The sequence below is a fragment of the Macrotis lagotis genome, chromosome 7 (assembly GCF_037893015.1).
Source record: "Macrotis lagotis isolate mMagLag1 chromosome 7, bilby.v1.9.chrom.fasta, whole genome shotgun sequence".
NCBI classification, from domain to species: domain Eukaryota; kingdom Metazoa; phylum Chordata; class Mammalia; order Peramelemorphia; family Peramelidae; genus Macrotis; species Macrotis lagotis.
Window position 1 is genome coordinate 131,694,918 of NC_133664.1, and position 18,384 is coordinate 131,713,301.

Here is an 18,384-nt window from a genome sequence, read left to right on the forward strand (position 1 = left end):
TCCTACTAGGAAAATTAAATTGTGAAAAAAGCTCAGAACTATTCAATTAAACTGTATAGGCCAAAATTAATTAGTTAAAATATAAATAGTTACTTAATAAACTTGGATGTTTATACTTATCTTCATTGTTAAGTCTTTTAAAAAATATTTAACTCTTAAAAAATATATATATATGTATATATATATATATATATATATATATATATATGCCAACTCATTTTAAGCTTCATTTTAAGAAGACTGAAGCAGTTGTAGTATGTTACCTTAAACTCAAACAAATGGATTGGATTATTTGCTATTTTTGAATAAGAACGCTACTGTTTGTCTCCATTAAATCAGAGTCTACTTTACAAAAACCCATTTTAATAAGTAACAGTTAAAGAATAGTTAAGAAATACTAATTTTTCTAGCTTAATTAAATTGATCTTAGAAAACATTTTCTGAGCAGAAACTATTATCTAAAAGGTCACCAAATTCTTAGTAATTGCTAAAACCAAAAGCCTTTTCTAAGTAGTAATTTTCTTGAATTTTCCCCTTCTGGCTCCTCCGTGGTCCAATGAAACAATTCTCTCCTGGTTCCCTCCTACCAGTCTGAGTTTTCCTTCCTGGTATTTAATTATTCATTGTCAGCATTTTTTAGAGATTGTATAGAATTTAGAGATTGTATAGAATTGTTGATAGATTTCTGGATTTGGCATCAGATTTAAATCTTACTTCCAATATTTAATAATTACATGATTTTGAGCAAATCTCTTCACATTTTGGGATCTCAATTTCCTCATCTGTAAAATGAAGTAATTGGGCATTGTATTGTATTTCTCTGTGATTATACCATTCTCTCCCATTCCAATAGAATTTAGACTTTGTAAATAATAGCCTCTTGATAAATATTCATTGAAAAAATGAATACATGAATCTAGCATCTCTATGGCCATACCACAAAAAGAACTAAATCATTACTTTTGACAGTAGAACTATACATTTGCCATAAATTCAAACTAAACACACATACAAAATCTTAAAGAATACCAAGTAATTAGTCATGCAATAAAATATTCTGCTTTTAACATACTTACCTGAAGAACTAATGGATTCAAAGAGTTGCTATAATCAATATCAAATGTTAAAAGTTGAAAACATAATCTGCACCTGAAATAAGAATATAGAATATCATGAAAAACCTTTCTTGATCACCATATTTATTCTTTTTTTGTATCATCCTATTAAAAATAATTATAACCAACTGAAATATAACCTTTTAAAAATATTAATAAAGGGAAAGGGAAATGAATGGATTTGATAATATACAGTTTTAAAGTTTAATTTAGATTTGAAAATTGTTTTGACCATCATATTGAATTGATCTGAAAATTGATAGTATTCCCTAGCTCGATATTGGAAACTATACTGTAAAGCAATGGCAGACTTTCAACATACTGTATTCTAAAGATTAAATCAATAGATAGAATCCTCTAATAATGACAAAAAAATGCTGACTTAAATTGAATGATCCTTTCATTATTTTTCATTTCAAATTTTCCCACAAAAGGCAGAAGTAATTTTGGTTGGCATTTATACTATTTCATAGTTGGCTACAAAGGAATTAAAGATGATGGATTTTGTAAATATAGGGTTTTAAATTTCTATTTTGCTTGATTAGATATATCCAAATTGATAAGATTTTCTGCATAAAAAATCAAAGTTCACTATATATGCAAATTATGGGGTTTTTCTTAGCTTAGAGAGGATAAAATTGAAGCAAAATCCTATAACTTTACTTATTCAATCTATTTTCTCCATTGTTGAATATACTCTGATTTTTGATGAAGATACTAAGATAAATGTAAATTTGCTATGATTATAATATGTACATATAAATGCAAATAGACATGTAAGAATAGCTACAATAGACTATCACAATATCATAGAATTTCAGAGTTGAAAGGAATCTTACTAGTCAGATCCTTACTCCAAAAGTATATCTGCTTCAACACACTATCTCCTAAATAGCCCATTTCGCTTAGAAGGTAATTATGTTAAAAACAGATTATTTTATTTCATGACTAATAATTTGATCTTCTCTAACATTATATGTGTGTGTTTAGTTTTCAATGAATTTTTTTCTTACATTAGTCTAAATTTGCCTTTATGAATTTCGATCTATTGTTTCTGACCCTATCATTATTAATTCTCTCAAAACCATGGAAGGTAGGAGTTATTATTCTGATTTTAGAGATAAGTTAGCTGAGGCATGCAGTGACCAAGTGAATTAGAAGGATCACACAGCTAGTAGGTATCCAAGGCTGGATTTGAGCTTAGGTCTTCCTGATACCAGGTCTAGCATTCTATATATTGTACTACTTAGCTGCATGATTATTCTGTATAATTATACTGATGTACATTTTCTAAAAAAAGTCAATTTTGGGATGACATTGGTTTGGTTTTGTTCAGAGCTTTAACTAGCAATGTCTGCACCTGGGCAATGAATGGGATGAAGCAAGAGGAGGGGAATATGTTAATAAGGGGAAGAAGAGATGAGGCTGCTGCCAAGGCAACCACTGTGTGGTTGGTAGACAAGGCAAGAACCATCCTTAGGAAAAGAGAACCAAATAGTCAGGGAAGCAGAGAAATCCAGTCTGCCCTTCTAAATAACCCACATTGATACAAAAGTTCATCCTAATGAAGGTTCTTTTTTTTTTGTTGTATTATTTACCTTTTGATGGTCTTTGGTCCTAGTGTAGAAGTTTCACTGAATGCTTCAGCTGCCAGCAGAAGTTTACTTATAGCTTCCTTCATATGATCAAAAGCTTGAAGAGGAGAACTGACCCGGAGGAATGTCTCAAAAAATGTTTGCAGCTGTGAACAAAGGAACACATTCATTTGTTGAAACTAACAGTCGCAAAACATTTTTGCACATCACTTTAAAGATAATTATTAAAGGTATTCCTTTAGAAAATAAGCTTTCTTCTGCACCAAACATATAAAAACCCTTGTTAAAAATAAGGGAAATAAGTCATCTCATTTGTCTCTAATACATGTTTAGAGTTACAATGCATTAAGCTGGCAATAGCCCTTGTGATTATTTTCCAAAAAGTCTCATCAGTTGAGCAAAAAAAAAAATGCCAAGTTGTTAAAATATCTCTTTAATTTGCATACCATTATTATAGTCTCATTTTACTGCATCTAATCACAAAAACATCACAACTAAATATCTCTCAACTAAATATCTTTGAGAATAGGGTTATGTAGAAAATAAATACATCCTATTCTCTATTCAATTATCTATTATAGGCCTAAACACTTGAAGTCAGTTCTCATGTCTTTTTTAAGAACTATATTCAGGGGCAGCTAGGTGGTGCAGTGGATAGAGCACTGACCCAGGAGTACCTGAGTTCAAATCAGGCCTCAGACACTTAATAATTACCTAGCTGTGTGGTCTTGGGCAAGCCACTTAATCCCATTGCCTTGCAAAAACATAATAAAAGAATTATATTCATCCATTAAGTAGATAGAAAGAATTGAATAAAATTCCTATTTTCTACAAAAGTAAGAAAAGTTTCAATTTGTACCTTTTTTTGTAACAGACCTCCAATCTCTATATTTATGATCATAGACTACTATTTTCACTTGTTGAAACCTTTAAAAAATATATCTCTTCAGAACATTCTACCCTAAATCTCAAGTCAGCTGAAAAATAAAAATGCAAAAATCTCATCTTATTTATGTTTTGACTTTTTCTAAATACAATATTACAAAGGTGAGTAAGAAAAATTTTTCCCTAGAAACAGGTGAGGAGGAACCTACTAACCTTTTTAGAAGAAATAAACTAAATCCCTCTTGTCTGCATAATACAGTGTGTCTCCTTCTTTTGATAACAACAAAGGCTAACATAGGTTGCCAAAGGGAAATAGCAAATGTGAAATTTGTTTTTAACTCACAAAATACAAAATTTGCCTGAAGACAAGCAAGCACTAGATTCATAAGCTGTCACCAGCTAAAAAATGGAAACCTAATGAAATGTGAACTTTATTAGCAGATGGCAACCAGGATTCTCTCTCTTCTCCCTTTCAGTCTCCAATTTCATTAAAGAAAAATAATGTACTAATTAAGCAGCCAAATGAAAAATAAACAAATACTAACTTTAGAAATTTCAATGCTCTGAATTGAAGAAAAGTAGAGTTATGGTTTTTCAAAGTAATAGTTTCTTTGGTATTTAAAAATCATTATTACAACAATTTAATGTGGTTGATGTTATATTTAAAAATTTAATATTGTTCATGTGTTACAACATTAAGTCATTTAAATAATTTCATATTATATAAGGAACATTTATTAGTCTTAAGATGGTATAAAGGACTTGTATATAGCATATGACTATATAGTTTATCTTCAATTAAATGTCTAAAATTGTTTAGGTCTAATATGTGTAGGGCCCTGTGGTAAGTACTAGGGATAGATAGATGGAAAGTAATGCAGTCTCTGCATTTAAGGAGCTTAAAGTCTCTTACTAGAATATTTAAAGAAAGTTTAAAGAAAAGTAAAATGCGGCAAGCGCTATGAGAGGGTCTTTATAAGAGACTAGAACTTTTAAGCAGGAAGAGATCACTTTCCTATAAGGAGATCAGTGATAACTTCCTTGAAGGAAGAGAAATATTTTAGCAAGAGAAAATATGGAAAAGAGAATAGTCCAATCAAGATGGACCCAATTAAATAAGAATTTATTAAGTATCTATATATGTGAGACATTGAACTAAGCACTAGTTCAAAGAATAATCACTAATAGATGGTTATCAATCTAAAGTAAACTATCTTTGAGGAGTGGAGGGATACATCTTTGGTCTTACACTGTTCAATATTTTCATAATTGACTCGGTTTTATCAAATTTTCAAATAAGAAACCACTGGGAGGAATATTTCAACACATTGGATTACAATCAGGCTCCAATACCCCAGAGTCAGGATCCAAAGAAGTTGACAAGTTAGAGTTATGGACTGAATCTATTCATATCAAATTGAATATTGTAAGTGCTAAGTCATAGAATACCTGATTTGCTCAGTCAGAACAGAGTACTGATGCCACCTGGTCCAACCCATTCTTGAATAATTATACATCTAGCCTTCATTTAAAGACTTTTATTAAGGGGCATTACCTTCTAAGCTAGTCATTCTACTCTGAGGTAAGAATTATTAGGAAGCCTTATATCAAATCTAATTCAACCTCTTTGTAACTTCCATCTATCCTAGTTCCTCCATCTGGAACAAGAAGAATAAATCTTATCCTTCCTCCATATGATAGTCTTTAAACAAACAAAGACAGCTAACACTCATATACCTAAATAATTTTTTTTCTAATCTAAGTATCTCTAATTCCCTCAACTGATTCTCATATAGCACAATGCTAAAACCTTTTCAGCTTGGTTGCTCTTCTTCAGATACTCTTCAACTTATTATCTTTTTCTAAATTGTAGTGCTTAAAATTGAACATAATATCCCAAATGTGTTCTAGCAGGCCAGGGTATAATAGAACCTTCACTTGTCCCTAGCCTTGAGCATTATACTTCACTTCATTTAATCTATGATTTTTTTGGTTTATGTAGCTCACAATTAATTCATATTGAGTTTGTACACCAAAAAATTTCCCAAATATTTTTCAGATAAACCACCATCTACCTATAATTCCTTTATCTTTTATTTATGAATTTCATTTTTTGGAACCCAAGTGCAAAGCTTTGTATGTTTCCATGTTGTTTCATTATGTTTGATTTAACTCACTGTGCTAGATAATCAGGGTGCTTTTGGATTCTCTAATCCTCTGCTATGTTATACATTCCTTCTATTTTTGGTAATTTGCCCAACTAATAAGTTTGTTATTTTGTGTTCTTTGACATAGTCATTGTTAAAAATTGTTAAACAGCATAGAGCCAAGCATGGAACCCTGGAGCCTTTCACTAGAGATTTCTTTTCCTATTGAAATTGAATCTCTTTTAGGTTCAGACATTTTCCATGTTCTTAATCCACCTAAGTAGGTCATATTGCCCATAATAGCAAATTCCTCTGATTTACCAGTCTAGAAACCCTGTCAGAAAAGAAAATGAATTTAGGTGGAAATGATCTGCTCTTGATGAGGTCATTTTGGATCCTTTCTAGACGTTCATTAATCATACATTTAATAATATTATTAAATTTTGCTAGGAATCAAAGTCCAAATTACTGACCTATAGCAAGCATTCAGAATCCATTCTCTTCCCTTTTTGGAAAGTGGGTAAACACTTGCCTTTCTCTGAAGTTCTTCTATTTAAATGATCTAAAAGATCATTCAAAGATTCTGGCTTAGGAAACATATTCTAGTTCTTTTCATAATCCTAGGGAATTGTTCATCTTGGTCTGGTGACTTTAACTCATCAAGGGCAGATAGGTGCTTTCTTACTTTTATCTACTAATATCAGATATCATCTTCATGTTAACTGTGTGTGTGTGTGTGTGTGTGTGTGTGTGTGTGTGTGTGTGTGTGTGTTTTCAAAGTGGAAGTCCCTTCTTTTTGACAGAAAAAAAGCAACTTCCTTTGAAATCCCGTCCCTTCTCTACTCCTACTCTTTTTCCAGTCCAGGATAAATTACAATACCCCACTTTTCTTGTTTTTAGTTTCCCTTTTACTTGTCACCTTACTTTAAATTTTAGCATAATTGGTATTATTCCTTTGGGACCATGCAGGTTTCTGCATTCATTCTCCTTTACCTATTCTTACTTTTATTTTCTCAACTGCTTCTTTACCCGTATACTCACATTAATCTCTTTAATCAACTCCATGTTTAATCAACTCAACAATCAGAATTGTTTCTCTGTATTTTTGTAATTTTGGTCTTGAGACTTTCTATCCCTGCTCTAAATCTTGATTTCCTCGTAAGCATATTTTCTTAATCTACAATAATATCCTTTTATCTATTTTGTTTCTTCTGCTAATGGATTTCCCATTTTGGAAGAGATTTGAACAGAAGTTGGTGGACAACTTTCCAAGGATCTAATAGAAAAGATTCCTATTCAGGTATGAATGAGTAGGACCAGCAGATCTCTGAAGTCCCTTACAACTTAGAAAATCTGAGACTTTAAAGGAGTAGGAAAAAGTAAGAGAGGGTTAGGTAATAATAGTATGGTTTGAGTGAAATGTAGAATATATATGGAAAAGACTGGAAAAGTATCTTGGAGGCAGGTTGTTGAGAACCCTAACTGCCAAGATAAGACAATTTATTTCCAGTGTGTGATAGGGAGATTCCAAAGCTTTGAAATATGGAAGTGATAGGGTGAGACCTGTGCACCATTGCTTTGACAGTTGTAGGAGGCATGAATTTGACAGTAGAGAGAATGGTAGTAGAGAGATCAGTGAGGATGCTATTGAATTAGTATAAGGGAGTAGTAATGAGAGCCTAAATTGGAATGATGGCAGTGCAAGTGGAGAGGAGAGGACAGATGTAAAAGAATTTGTGGAGGTGGAATTAACAGGACTAGTACTCTGATGGCATATAATAGATAGCTTATTTCTGAATTTTCAGGCCATATGTCTTAATTGTAAATGTCAGCACAACAGAGTGTTGGCTGAACATAGATCCCTGCTGTGAAATTAAAGATGTGGTAATAGAAAGAACTTAAAAATTCAAGGAAATATCCACTTTTTCCTCGGTCCTTAGAGATTTTAATTAAGGTAGTAGATCTTGAAATTAATACATAATTAACTTTGAGAGAAAGGAACAGGAAAAGAAGTTGAGAATAGATGGAAAGACATGCCCTAAAGCATTTAGTCCCTCAAAAAATAGTGAATGAAACTAGAGCTAATCAGAGAATTAGCATGCTTTTTTCTCTTCATCTCTATATCAATGCAAGAACCATTGAAAAAAGGATTGGCATAAGAAGATCAGAATCAGGAAGCTAGAGAATATGAATTAACAACTACCAATATTTAAAGATATGAAAAAGAAGAGGAAAAATGACTCTCAAGAAACAAAATTTTAAAAAAATGGATTTTCTAATTTTATATTAGATTAACTCCTTGTCACTTAGTTTCTCTATGCTGCCTAGCACATAGTAGGTATTTAAAATGTTTATTGATTAATTGATTATTTGTGGCAATGGATTTCCCTAAAAAGGTCAGAAAACGTTTTCTGCAGAAGGTGAAGTTTTAACTGGAACTTGGAAGAAGACAAAGATGCCACATATTAGAGATAAGGAGGAAAAAGCATTCTAGGCATGGGTGCTGTCTGTGAAATGCTGAGTCAGGAGATGGAGTGTCACTTGAGAGGTTAAGGTTGGATGGACTTAAGAATCATCTGAGAGATGATAATTAAATCCACAGGGAGCTGATGGTATCACCAAATGACATAGCATAAAAAAGAGAAGAGAACCTAGGACAGTGCTAATCCATCTGCTAATAGTGGATATGACCTGAAAGACTATTAGCAGGTGTAACCTGAATAAAGATCCAGGAAAGGAGACTGAGAAAGAGGGTTCCAATATATTGAAGGATACAAGAAGAGAATAGTGTCACAGAAATTTAGATAAATGACAGTATCAAGAAAAAGAGTGATCAATAGTATCACAGGCTTCAGAAAAGTCAGGAAAGATGAGGTTTATGAAAAGACCATTGGATTTGGTAATTAGTAGATTGCAAGTAACTTTGAAGAAATAAATTTAGATTGAATGATGAAACTAGAAATCAGAATGGAGAGAGTTAAGGGTTAGAGGAATGAAAGTTGGAAGCTTCTATTATAGTTGTCCTTCACAAATTTAGCCATAAAAGCGAGGAAGATATGAGTGTGAGTGTGTATACACATACCTATACCATAGGAAAGTCACAAGTTGGAAAAGACTGAAGATGAGTGAAAGAATGGCAATGATAGAGAAGCAGTATGCTGGACAAGATAGGTTACAATAGGACCATTGTATCTAAAGGCATGGGTGATAGCAAAGAGAGGGGTTACTTCTTGCAAAATAAAAGTGAAGGAGGAAATAGTGATAGTAGTAGCTGATAATTTAAAATAAGGAAGTGGGATGAAGGAGCTCTCAGTGAATAGCCTTAGGTTTGTTTTTTTTTTAGTAAAATTATGAGGCAAAGTTAATTAATTAGGATTTCCTTGAAGCAGTGAGGGTGCAGTTGAGATTATAAATTTATCTTGTGATTTTTCTCTACCTTCATTCAGTAGCACCAGTATAGGAGTGAAGGCAGCAGATGGTGGAAGACTTAAAGTATTTGAAATAATAAAAGTAGCCTCTTTGGTCTATGTGCATATTTAGACTTTTCCACCTGCCCAGAAATTAATGACCTAGATTTAAGGACTCAAAGAAATGAGCATCTTTTTTGTGTCTATTTGGTGACTAATTGATTAGAGGAAAAATTTCAGCTATTCAGAAAGCAAAAACTTAATGTAGTAATGTATAAAGGAAAGACAAGCTATAAGCAGCTTGAGATCAGAGATTTGTTTTGTTTTGTTTTTTGTTTTTGCCTTTGTTTCTCTAGTGCATTTAATAGTTAATGGTATATAATATTTTACAGAGATTTGTTGACTTGACTTGGATTGGAGGAAGTATGAGTTTAAATGTTGTCTCCTCTAATGAGTACCTTTGTCATTTTGGAGAAATCATTGCATATTCCTGGTTCCCAGTTTCTTCATCTATAAATGAAGGAAAATTGACTGAAGAAATTCTAAGTATGATCTTGTGGCATAGCTTATTTTGTCTGTTTAATAACACAAATATCACTATCATTGTCTTGTTTTATTTGGTTTATTATAATTCCAAGAAAAATTGCTCTACCTAGCATAGTTAGAGTGCAGTAAGTCAGACATATACTATAAATTTCTGAAACTGTGGCCTAGAATAATGGTTTTTAAAAGGAATTTTCTGAATTAAAGGATAAATGATGGAAAGAGTTCAAAAATTGATTTATTATAAAGGAAGTTTAGTTTGAAATGTTGGGTACAGAAGCAAAGAATTATGAGTTTTAATACTGACTTTACTAGAGTTCTACCACTGCAATTGTGAATAAACCATATAATTCCTCTGGGTCTTAATTTTCTTATCTGTAAAAAGTAAGGGTTAGATTGAATAACCTCTTAAGTTTCTTTTCAGTTCTAAATCTATAACCCTAAAACAAGAAAGAATTTTAAAATCAATCAGGACTTCCATGTGACCTACTAAGTATTACTTTTCATTAATATAAAACTAGAAATTCTTAAGGAAATAGGTACTTTATAAATAAGGTAAAAATAAATAAAAGTAGATCTTAAAACATTTTTATGTGACATTTTTTACAAATTATTTATCATCCATCTTCATTGGAAAATTGCAACACAAAGTTAGTTCAAAATGAATTCAGCCCTGTCAGTCACAGAAAATGCACATAAAGATAATGGTCATAAAATCAGGGAATCAAACTGTCACCATTTGTTTATCTCCATATATTTAAAGGAATACTCTGGTAAGAGCTGGTACCTTTACAACATCTATCTAGTTTATATATACAAATATATGTATATACATATATACATAAACATTAATGTAAATTAAAATAAATTTTAATATAAATTAAATATTAAATTATATATATGTGTGTGTGTGTATTGTTGCAAACTTAAATCTATTCTTTAATCATGCTATAGAAAATCTGAGTATGTACAAACTCCTAAAGATGCAGATGGGAAACTCATATGTAACATGTAGTCTTTTTTTTTAAAGATTTTATTTATTTTGAGTTTTACAATTTTTCCCCTATTCTTGCTCCCCCCCCCCCCCCCCCCCAAGGAGGCAGTCTGTTAGTCTTTACATTGTTTCCATGGTATACAGTGATCTAAGTTGAATGTGATGAGAATGAAATAATATCCTTAAGGAGGAAACATAAGAGAGTAAAAGTTACATAGTAAGATAATGTTTCTTTTTTAAATTAAAGGTAATAGTCTTTGGTCTTTGTTCAAACTCCACAATTCTTTCTCTGGATACAAATCTCCATGGCAGATAGCCCAAAATTGTCCCTGATTGTTGCACTGATGGAATGAGCAAGTCTGTCATCATCCCCTTGTTACTGTTAGGATGTACAATGTTGTTCTGGCTCTGTTCATCTCACCCAGCATCAGTTCATGCAAACCCTTCCAGGGTGCCCTGAATTCCCATCCCTCCTGGTTTCTAATAGAACAATAGTGTTCCATAGCATACGTATACCACACTTTGTTAATTCCCCAATTTAAGGACATTCACTTAATTTCCAATTCTTTGTCACCCAAAACAGGACTGTTATGAATGTTTTTGTGCAAGTGATGATTTTACCCTTTTTCATAATCCCTTTGGAGTGTAGACCCAGTAGAGGTATTGCTAAATCAAAGGGCATGCATATTTTTGTTGCTTTTTGGGCATAATTCCAAATTGTTCTCCAGTAATGTTGGATGAGTTCACAGCTCCACCAGCAATGTATCAGTGTCCCAGTTTTCCCACATCCCTTTCAACATTAATCATTGTCTTTTCTGGTCATATTGGCCAGTCTGAGAGGTGTGAGGTGGTACTTCAGGGATGCTTTAATTTGCATTGCTCTAAGAAGTAATGAGCAATTTTTCATATGACTATGGATAACTTTGATTTCCTCATCTGTAAATTGCCTTTGCATATCTTTTGACCATTTATCAATTGGGGAATGGCTTGTTTTTTTGAAAATTCGACTCAGTTCTCTGCCTATTTTAGAAATGTGTCCTTTGTCAGAAATACTAGTTGTAACAATTGTTTCCCAATTTACTAAATTTCCTTTGATCTTGGCTACAGTGGTTTTGTCTGTGCAAAAGCTTTTAAATTTAATATAATCAAAATTATTTTTTGTTTTTAATGCTGTTCTCCATCTCTTCCTTGGTCATAAACTGCTTCCCTTTCAATACATCTGACAGGCATACTACTCCTTGATCTTCTAGTTTGCTTAAAATATTGGTTTTTTTATGTCGAATTCCTGTATCCATTTTGATTTTATCTTGGTATAGGGTGTGAGGTGTTGGTCTAATCCAAGTTTCTTCCATATTTACGTCCAATTTTCCCAACAGTTTTTTATTGAAGAGAGAGTTTTTATTGCAATAGCTGGACTCTGGATTTATCAAACAGCAGATTACTATAATCATTTCCTGCTTTTGCACATAGTCTGTTCCACTGATCCACGACTTTATTTCTTAGCCAATAACAGATGGTTTTGATGACTGATGGATAAATCATGAGTGACAATCACTTCTGGCTAAGTATGTTCTCTCTAATAGGGTTACAGTTCTTAAGAATTATGAGAATCTTTCTCCCAGGTGGAGATATATAGCCAGTTTCATCTTAGCAGATAGCTACTTTTTTTTACTCTACCCTTTTTTTAAACCTTCCATGTATCTCTTGAGCCTCCTGTTTGATGTCCAAATTTTCTATTTAGCGTTGGTATTTTCATTAGGAAATATTGAAAGTCTCCCATTTCATTAAATGTCCATCTTTTCCCCTGGAAGAGAAGGCTCAGCTTTGTAGAATAGTGGATTCTTGGCTACATTCCAAGCTCCCTTGCTCTTCAGAATATCTCATTCCAGGCCCTTTGATCCCTTAATGTTGATGCAGCCAGGTCCTGTGTAATCCTTATTGTGGCTCCTTGGTATTTAAACTGTTTCTTTCTGGCTGCTTGCAGGATTTTCTCTTTTATCTGATAGTTCTGGAATTTGGTCACAATATTCCTTGATGTTTTCATTTTCGAGTCTCTTTCTGGAGGGGAGTGATGTATTCTTTTAATAACGATTTTGCCCTTTGGTTCCATGATATCAGGGCAATTTTCCATCACTAAATCCTGTAATATTAAGTCCAGGCTTTTTTTTCCCTCTTCAATGTTTTCAGGAAGACCTGTAATTCTCAGGTTGTCCTTTCTTGATCTATTCTTGAGTTCAGTGGTTTTGCTCATGAGTTATGTTACATTTTCTTCTTTTTTTGTTCTTTTGGTTTTGTTTAACAGAATCTTGTCTCATGAAATCATTAGTTTTTATGGATTCCATTCTTTTTTTATAGAAGAATTTTCTTCATTTACCTCTTGCAACTCTTTTTCTAGTTGGTCAATTCTACTTTTGAAGGAGTTTTCCATTTGTCCAAGTCTAGTTTTGAGAGAATCATTTTCTTTTTTGCATTTGTCCAATTGAGGAACTGAGAGAATTATTCTCATTTTGTATTTGTCCAATTGTATTTTCCAAGGATTTTTTTTCTTGCTGCAAGATGTTAATTTTTCTCTTTCAAGGTGTTAATTTTTTCTTGAGTTTCTTTTTTCCAATTTTTCCAATTGATTTTTAGACTCCTTCCTGCTTTCTTCAAGAAAGTCTTCCTCGGCTAGAGACTAATTTATATTCTCCTTGGAAGCAATTGCTAGATCGCTCTGGGTTAGAATCCGTTTCTTCTGTATTTCTCCATGGACTCCTTTTCTTTTGGCCTTTCTTCATCATCCTAGGATCTTGTGTTAGGAAGAGTTGACTCTCAGAGGTTTGCTTTTGAAAACCCTAGAAGCTTTGTTCACTTGGATTAGTAATTCCAAGGGTGGGCCAATAGGGGCACTAGTTGCTGGTGTTTGAAGCCCTCAGCTCAAGGTCTGAGTTGACCTTGAACAATGGTCTGGGCCCTGGGGGAGGGAGTTAATCTCCCTTTCAACTGAGTGAATTATGTTGCCCATACCTGAGCCTGAGGGGTGGGAGTGGGGGTGTTTACTTTTCCTTCTGGGAAGAGGGCTCTGCAAAAAGTATGGAGCTCAGATCCCTTGCCCAGCTGGTCATTTTCCAGGCATGCTCTAAAACTCTGTGCTAGAACTCACTCTCCCATAGCTCTTCTCCCCCCAGCCAAAGATTCCATGGTTAAAGTTATTTCTTGTACCCACCACTCACCAAAGCCTCTGCAGCTGATGCCAGTCCTCTGGTTTACCCCCAACTGCTGTTCCTGTGCTGGCCCTCTGGTCTCTGCTCCCAGTTCACCCATGGTCCCCTGAGACAGACTTTGTTGGTAGGTGTTCTTCTCCTAGCTTCTCTTTCTGGGTTTTGTCGACTGAGTTTCTGTTAAGAGGTTTCTTTCATGTTATTTCTGAGGGAAACCAGGAGTACTTAACACATGCTTGTCTTCTCTCTGCCATTTTGGCACAACATTGAGTCTGCATGTACAGAGAATTACGTAACTTGCCTAATATGACTAGGATATGTCAGAGATGAGACAAATTCAAGACTTCTTGACTCAGAGGTTAGCTTCTTAAAAACTAAATCAAGGTATCTCTTACAACATACATGTCTATTCACAAACATGTATGTATGCATCTATGTATATATATACATATTTATTAAGAATTCCAGAGGAAAAGACAAAGAAAAGAGGGTACAGAATAAAAGAAAAATGTAGGAAACTTTTACATGACAGGTCTGAATAGGGTAATTTTAAAAAATCTAAAGCTTTCCTTGACCTATATCATTATGATATCCCAGGTCCGAACTGTTAAATCATAGAACAACATAATTTTCTTGCTTATAATAATGTGCTTTATCTTCTGCTTTCAATTTTGAAAAATATTTATAGCAAGTCATAAGTTTCTTGACAAAAAGGGCATAGTTATTGCCATTGACTTTTTGAAAAGGGTGATTTTCATTTAATAGAAATCATTTAACAACTAAAGGTATAATAAGAAAATTCAGAAAAAAGAAATAATTTTATTAAAGAAATTTTTAAAAGTCAAATTTCTGACTTGAATTCCAACTACGGCAAATAATTACTGACAAACCTTCACCATTCTGAGTTATATTTAAAGTTGAACAGAATGGAATCTTACCAAAGTCCACTAAAATTTGTTTAGATTTCACTCTGCAAGAGATAAAAATTCTATCTATAGAGAATAAAGAATAATATTGACACTGGAAATGAGTTTGCAAAGGCTTTCACAGACATATTCAATCCAGCAACCATATTCCCATGAGTTAACTAGTTTTCATTTGACTGAAGGCTCAAAAAATGTTGGTGACAGTAGAATCATTCATAAAATGATTTTTTCAGAATCAGATATGGTTTAACCACCTATGAAACTTTATAACACTGGGAATATCAAAATGTTTCCCTATTAGCATAATTGGTGTTTTATTGCCTAGTTATTTCTTAAATTAGATTCAATGACCAAGCTGTCTCCTGCAACTACTTGGAATAACTTCATCCCCAAAGATGAGGGATAAGGGAGAAATAATAAGTTCCCCTTTGTAAAATGTTTGGTCAATCATATAATTACATAAATCTTATAAATCCCCTTATAAATGCTGATTGTTATCATAAACAATAAAAGGTAAATTCAAAGTATTTTTTCAAAACATTATTTAAAAGACAAAATTATAGCCAAGTTTATGTTTGAGAAATGTATGTGACATGTTAAGAAAAAGTAAGGAGAGCATATAGTAATGTTTATAGTATAGATATCTAAAGTCTACTACAGATGAATTCTGAATATCATATTCAATTGCTAAAAAATACCCATGTAATTAGCTGATTCTTTCATTTAACTGTATTGCCTGACACTTCCCGAGAACAGATCAGAGCAAAAATATGATTTCTGGCTTAACTGTCTTTTTTGAATGAATTAGTGTATGCTACAATGGTTTTCTCTAATAGCTCCATGTATATATAACCATGTTATCATGAAATTCTTTGAATAAGAAAATGGTATATCTGTGCTGTCCAATACTAGCTCATGGAATGTTAACAATTCCCTTCTCTGAAAGCTGTCCAACTTCAAGTGTGAAAATTAGATTCATTTCAATTGCCTGGCATTTGATGCAGGGTAATATTGTGAATGATTGGTCCCTAAAGACTCCTTCAGATTGGTTAAAGATTTTATAGCTGTGGTGGGGGGGTTGAAGTATAGAAGTAGGATAGGGAAAGGAAGAACAGAAAGAATATGCGTCTGTGGAAATGCAAAAATGAGTGATAAATTTAATACAAGGCTAGAGTGGTATATTCAATTAGGAAAGGGTTACAAAAATGAGCTTTGTAGTAAAGGCATGGTTTGTACCTCAGAAGATCTACAAAGTAGATCTACCTTAGGACTTGCATATCTGAGGCTGCTCCTTGCACTGCTAGGGAAAATAAGAGGTGCTAAGCTTCCCAGACATGGTAAGAGTTGTTAATTAGTAGAGATGCAGAATAAAATTCTAGATATTAAGCATAGGGAGGAAGACTGCTCAATTCAACAACTGCATGCATGGATAAACTTTTCTATTCAGCTAACAATAATAAGACATTACATTTCTCTAGTGCTTTATAATTTACAGAGCATCTTCATATATAACTCATTGAATCCTCAAAGCAACCCTGTGAGGTACTTAGGGCCAGTGTTATGATCCTCATGTTACAGATGAGGAAACTGGGGATGAGAAAAATTAAGTGGTAAGTGGCACCCAGGTCCCTGGTGAGTGACAAAGCCAGGTCTAGAACCTAAATCTTCTAACTTGAAGATTGCTTCCCACTATACCATGTTGCCTTAACATGATTAATGTGTAGAGTTTGCTGTTGTACATGTGATAGCACTATATTCAGGAATATAGGGGTTCTTTGAGATATAGTTGAATTATTCATTACTGGAATATGAGAGCAAAGAGACAAAACTGTTGGTAGAACCAAGGAAATGCCCTTTAGCTCACTCTTATAGAATATCAATCCAACATGCTTGAATACTCATGTAGACTAATAAATACCTTTTGGGAAAATTGAGAAAATTTCTTAGAAGCCTAAGTCAAATTTCAAGAGTTTCTTGTTAAGGTGAATGATATAAGAATATAAGTATTTTCACCATTTGTTTTAGCTCACTGAAAATGGACTTCCTTTAGGATAAGTAATTGAAAAAACTGAACTAATTGACTCAACCCAAATTAGGTTACTTTTTCCCATTTCTGGCATCAGATCAAAAAATGCATTTATTTAAATAAGCTTTACATATCAGTGGCATGAATCATTTCATTCACTCTGACTCCCCTACAGAAACCTAAGCTTTTGAACCATTCAGAACTCACATTTGTTATGGTTCAATCAATCAAATTCAAAATACAAAATTCTCACATTTGTATCCTAATGAATTGATCAGAAGTACAATGTAATATACATATGAGCTGAGAATGGGATAAAAATTCAATTATTTGCTTGGGATGGCAGGATCTCCAGCTTATCATCCTTAGTCTTTTCCATAAATGAATATATAATCTTTATCACTCATTCTGGAACTGATCAGGAACTATTAGTTCCAACAGGAAAGTATAAAAGTCAAAACTGTAAAGATTTTATCACTGGTCTTGTAGGTATATGCCAATTTATATTCCCTATCTGGATACCATTCTTGTTTCAAGACATATTATTTCCATTATAGTTAAGATTATGTAACAATTGCAATAAACTAAATTCTAACAGCTCTTCTTGGAACTTTCCCATCATTAATTCCCCTTATTAAGAACAAAGCAGAGAAAACATCTGAGTGGAAATCATTCTTCTTCAGATCAATGCAACACTTTTGAAAATATGGATATATTTGGGGAAGACTACCCAATTTATATATGGAAAAATTTCCAAATCAGAATGAAAATAATAAAGGAGAAAATGTTCATAAATCAGTTATATCCTGATTCTTTCATACAAGGACTCTTATTTTTATATTCTCTATTAGGTGTTGTGAAAAATCACTGAAATAGTTGATTAAAAGACAAACTTGATTAAAAGACAAACAATGAATTTTGTTTGCTCCATGAATAAATAGTCCTCAGTTTACCTTCACTTATACCAGGAATTATGATAATGAAATCTAACCATTTTATAGAAGTTTATTATCATTTGCTGAAATTTTTCTTGGACCTTCTACATAGTGCCTGACATAGGCTTAATCAAAATATTTATTAAATGGGATATTATATTTTAAGATAATGTATATTTAATTATTATACACATTTTAAAAATTATTCATCTAAACAATGTTCTAATCAAATGGTTATTTTATATCTAAATTCAATTATCTTCACACATGATATTGCTGACAAAATTTTAATGGATATCACTTTGAGTTCTTGACTAACCCTAAAGCTAAATTTAAATAGCTTGTTCCTGGAAATGCATGAAGATTTAATGTATCAATTATAATTGGATGAGGAAAAAGAAATATGGAACATGAGATATTTAACTCCAGGGGGAAAAAAAGACACCCATCAGATTTGAGCTCTGACAAGTCTCCTTTCCACTACATTTTCCCTTTTTCTTCTTTGTGTTTTTTATTCCATCACAGTTTTTTCTCTTCAAAGCTTATTAGGATTCTTCTCCTGTTCTCATCAACATTCACTTTGACATTCTTTTCTAATTCTTTTTCCCATC

General features: G+C 32.8%; 1 protein-coding gene across 1 annotated transcript in view; it reads right to left on the reverse strand.

Moving 5' to 3' along the window:
* The window catches only part of CPED1 (cadherin like and PC-esterase domain containing 1), a 407,812-nt gene that overhangs the window by 230,320 nt on the left and 159,108 nt on the right, over nucleotides 1-18,384 (reverse strand). The window contains exons 8-9 of the mRNA XM_074193820.1: nucleotides 2,714-2,856; nucleotides 1,077-1,149 (exon numbers count right to left, since the gene is read on the reverse strand). Coding sequence (XP_074049921.1) covers nucleotides 1,077-1,149; nucleotides 2,714-2,856 — 216 coding nt within the window. The remainder of the gene's footprint in view (nucleotides 1-1,076; nucleotides 1,150-2,713; nucleotides 2,857-18,384) is intronic.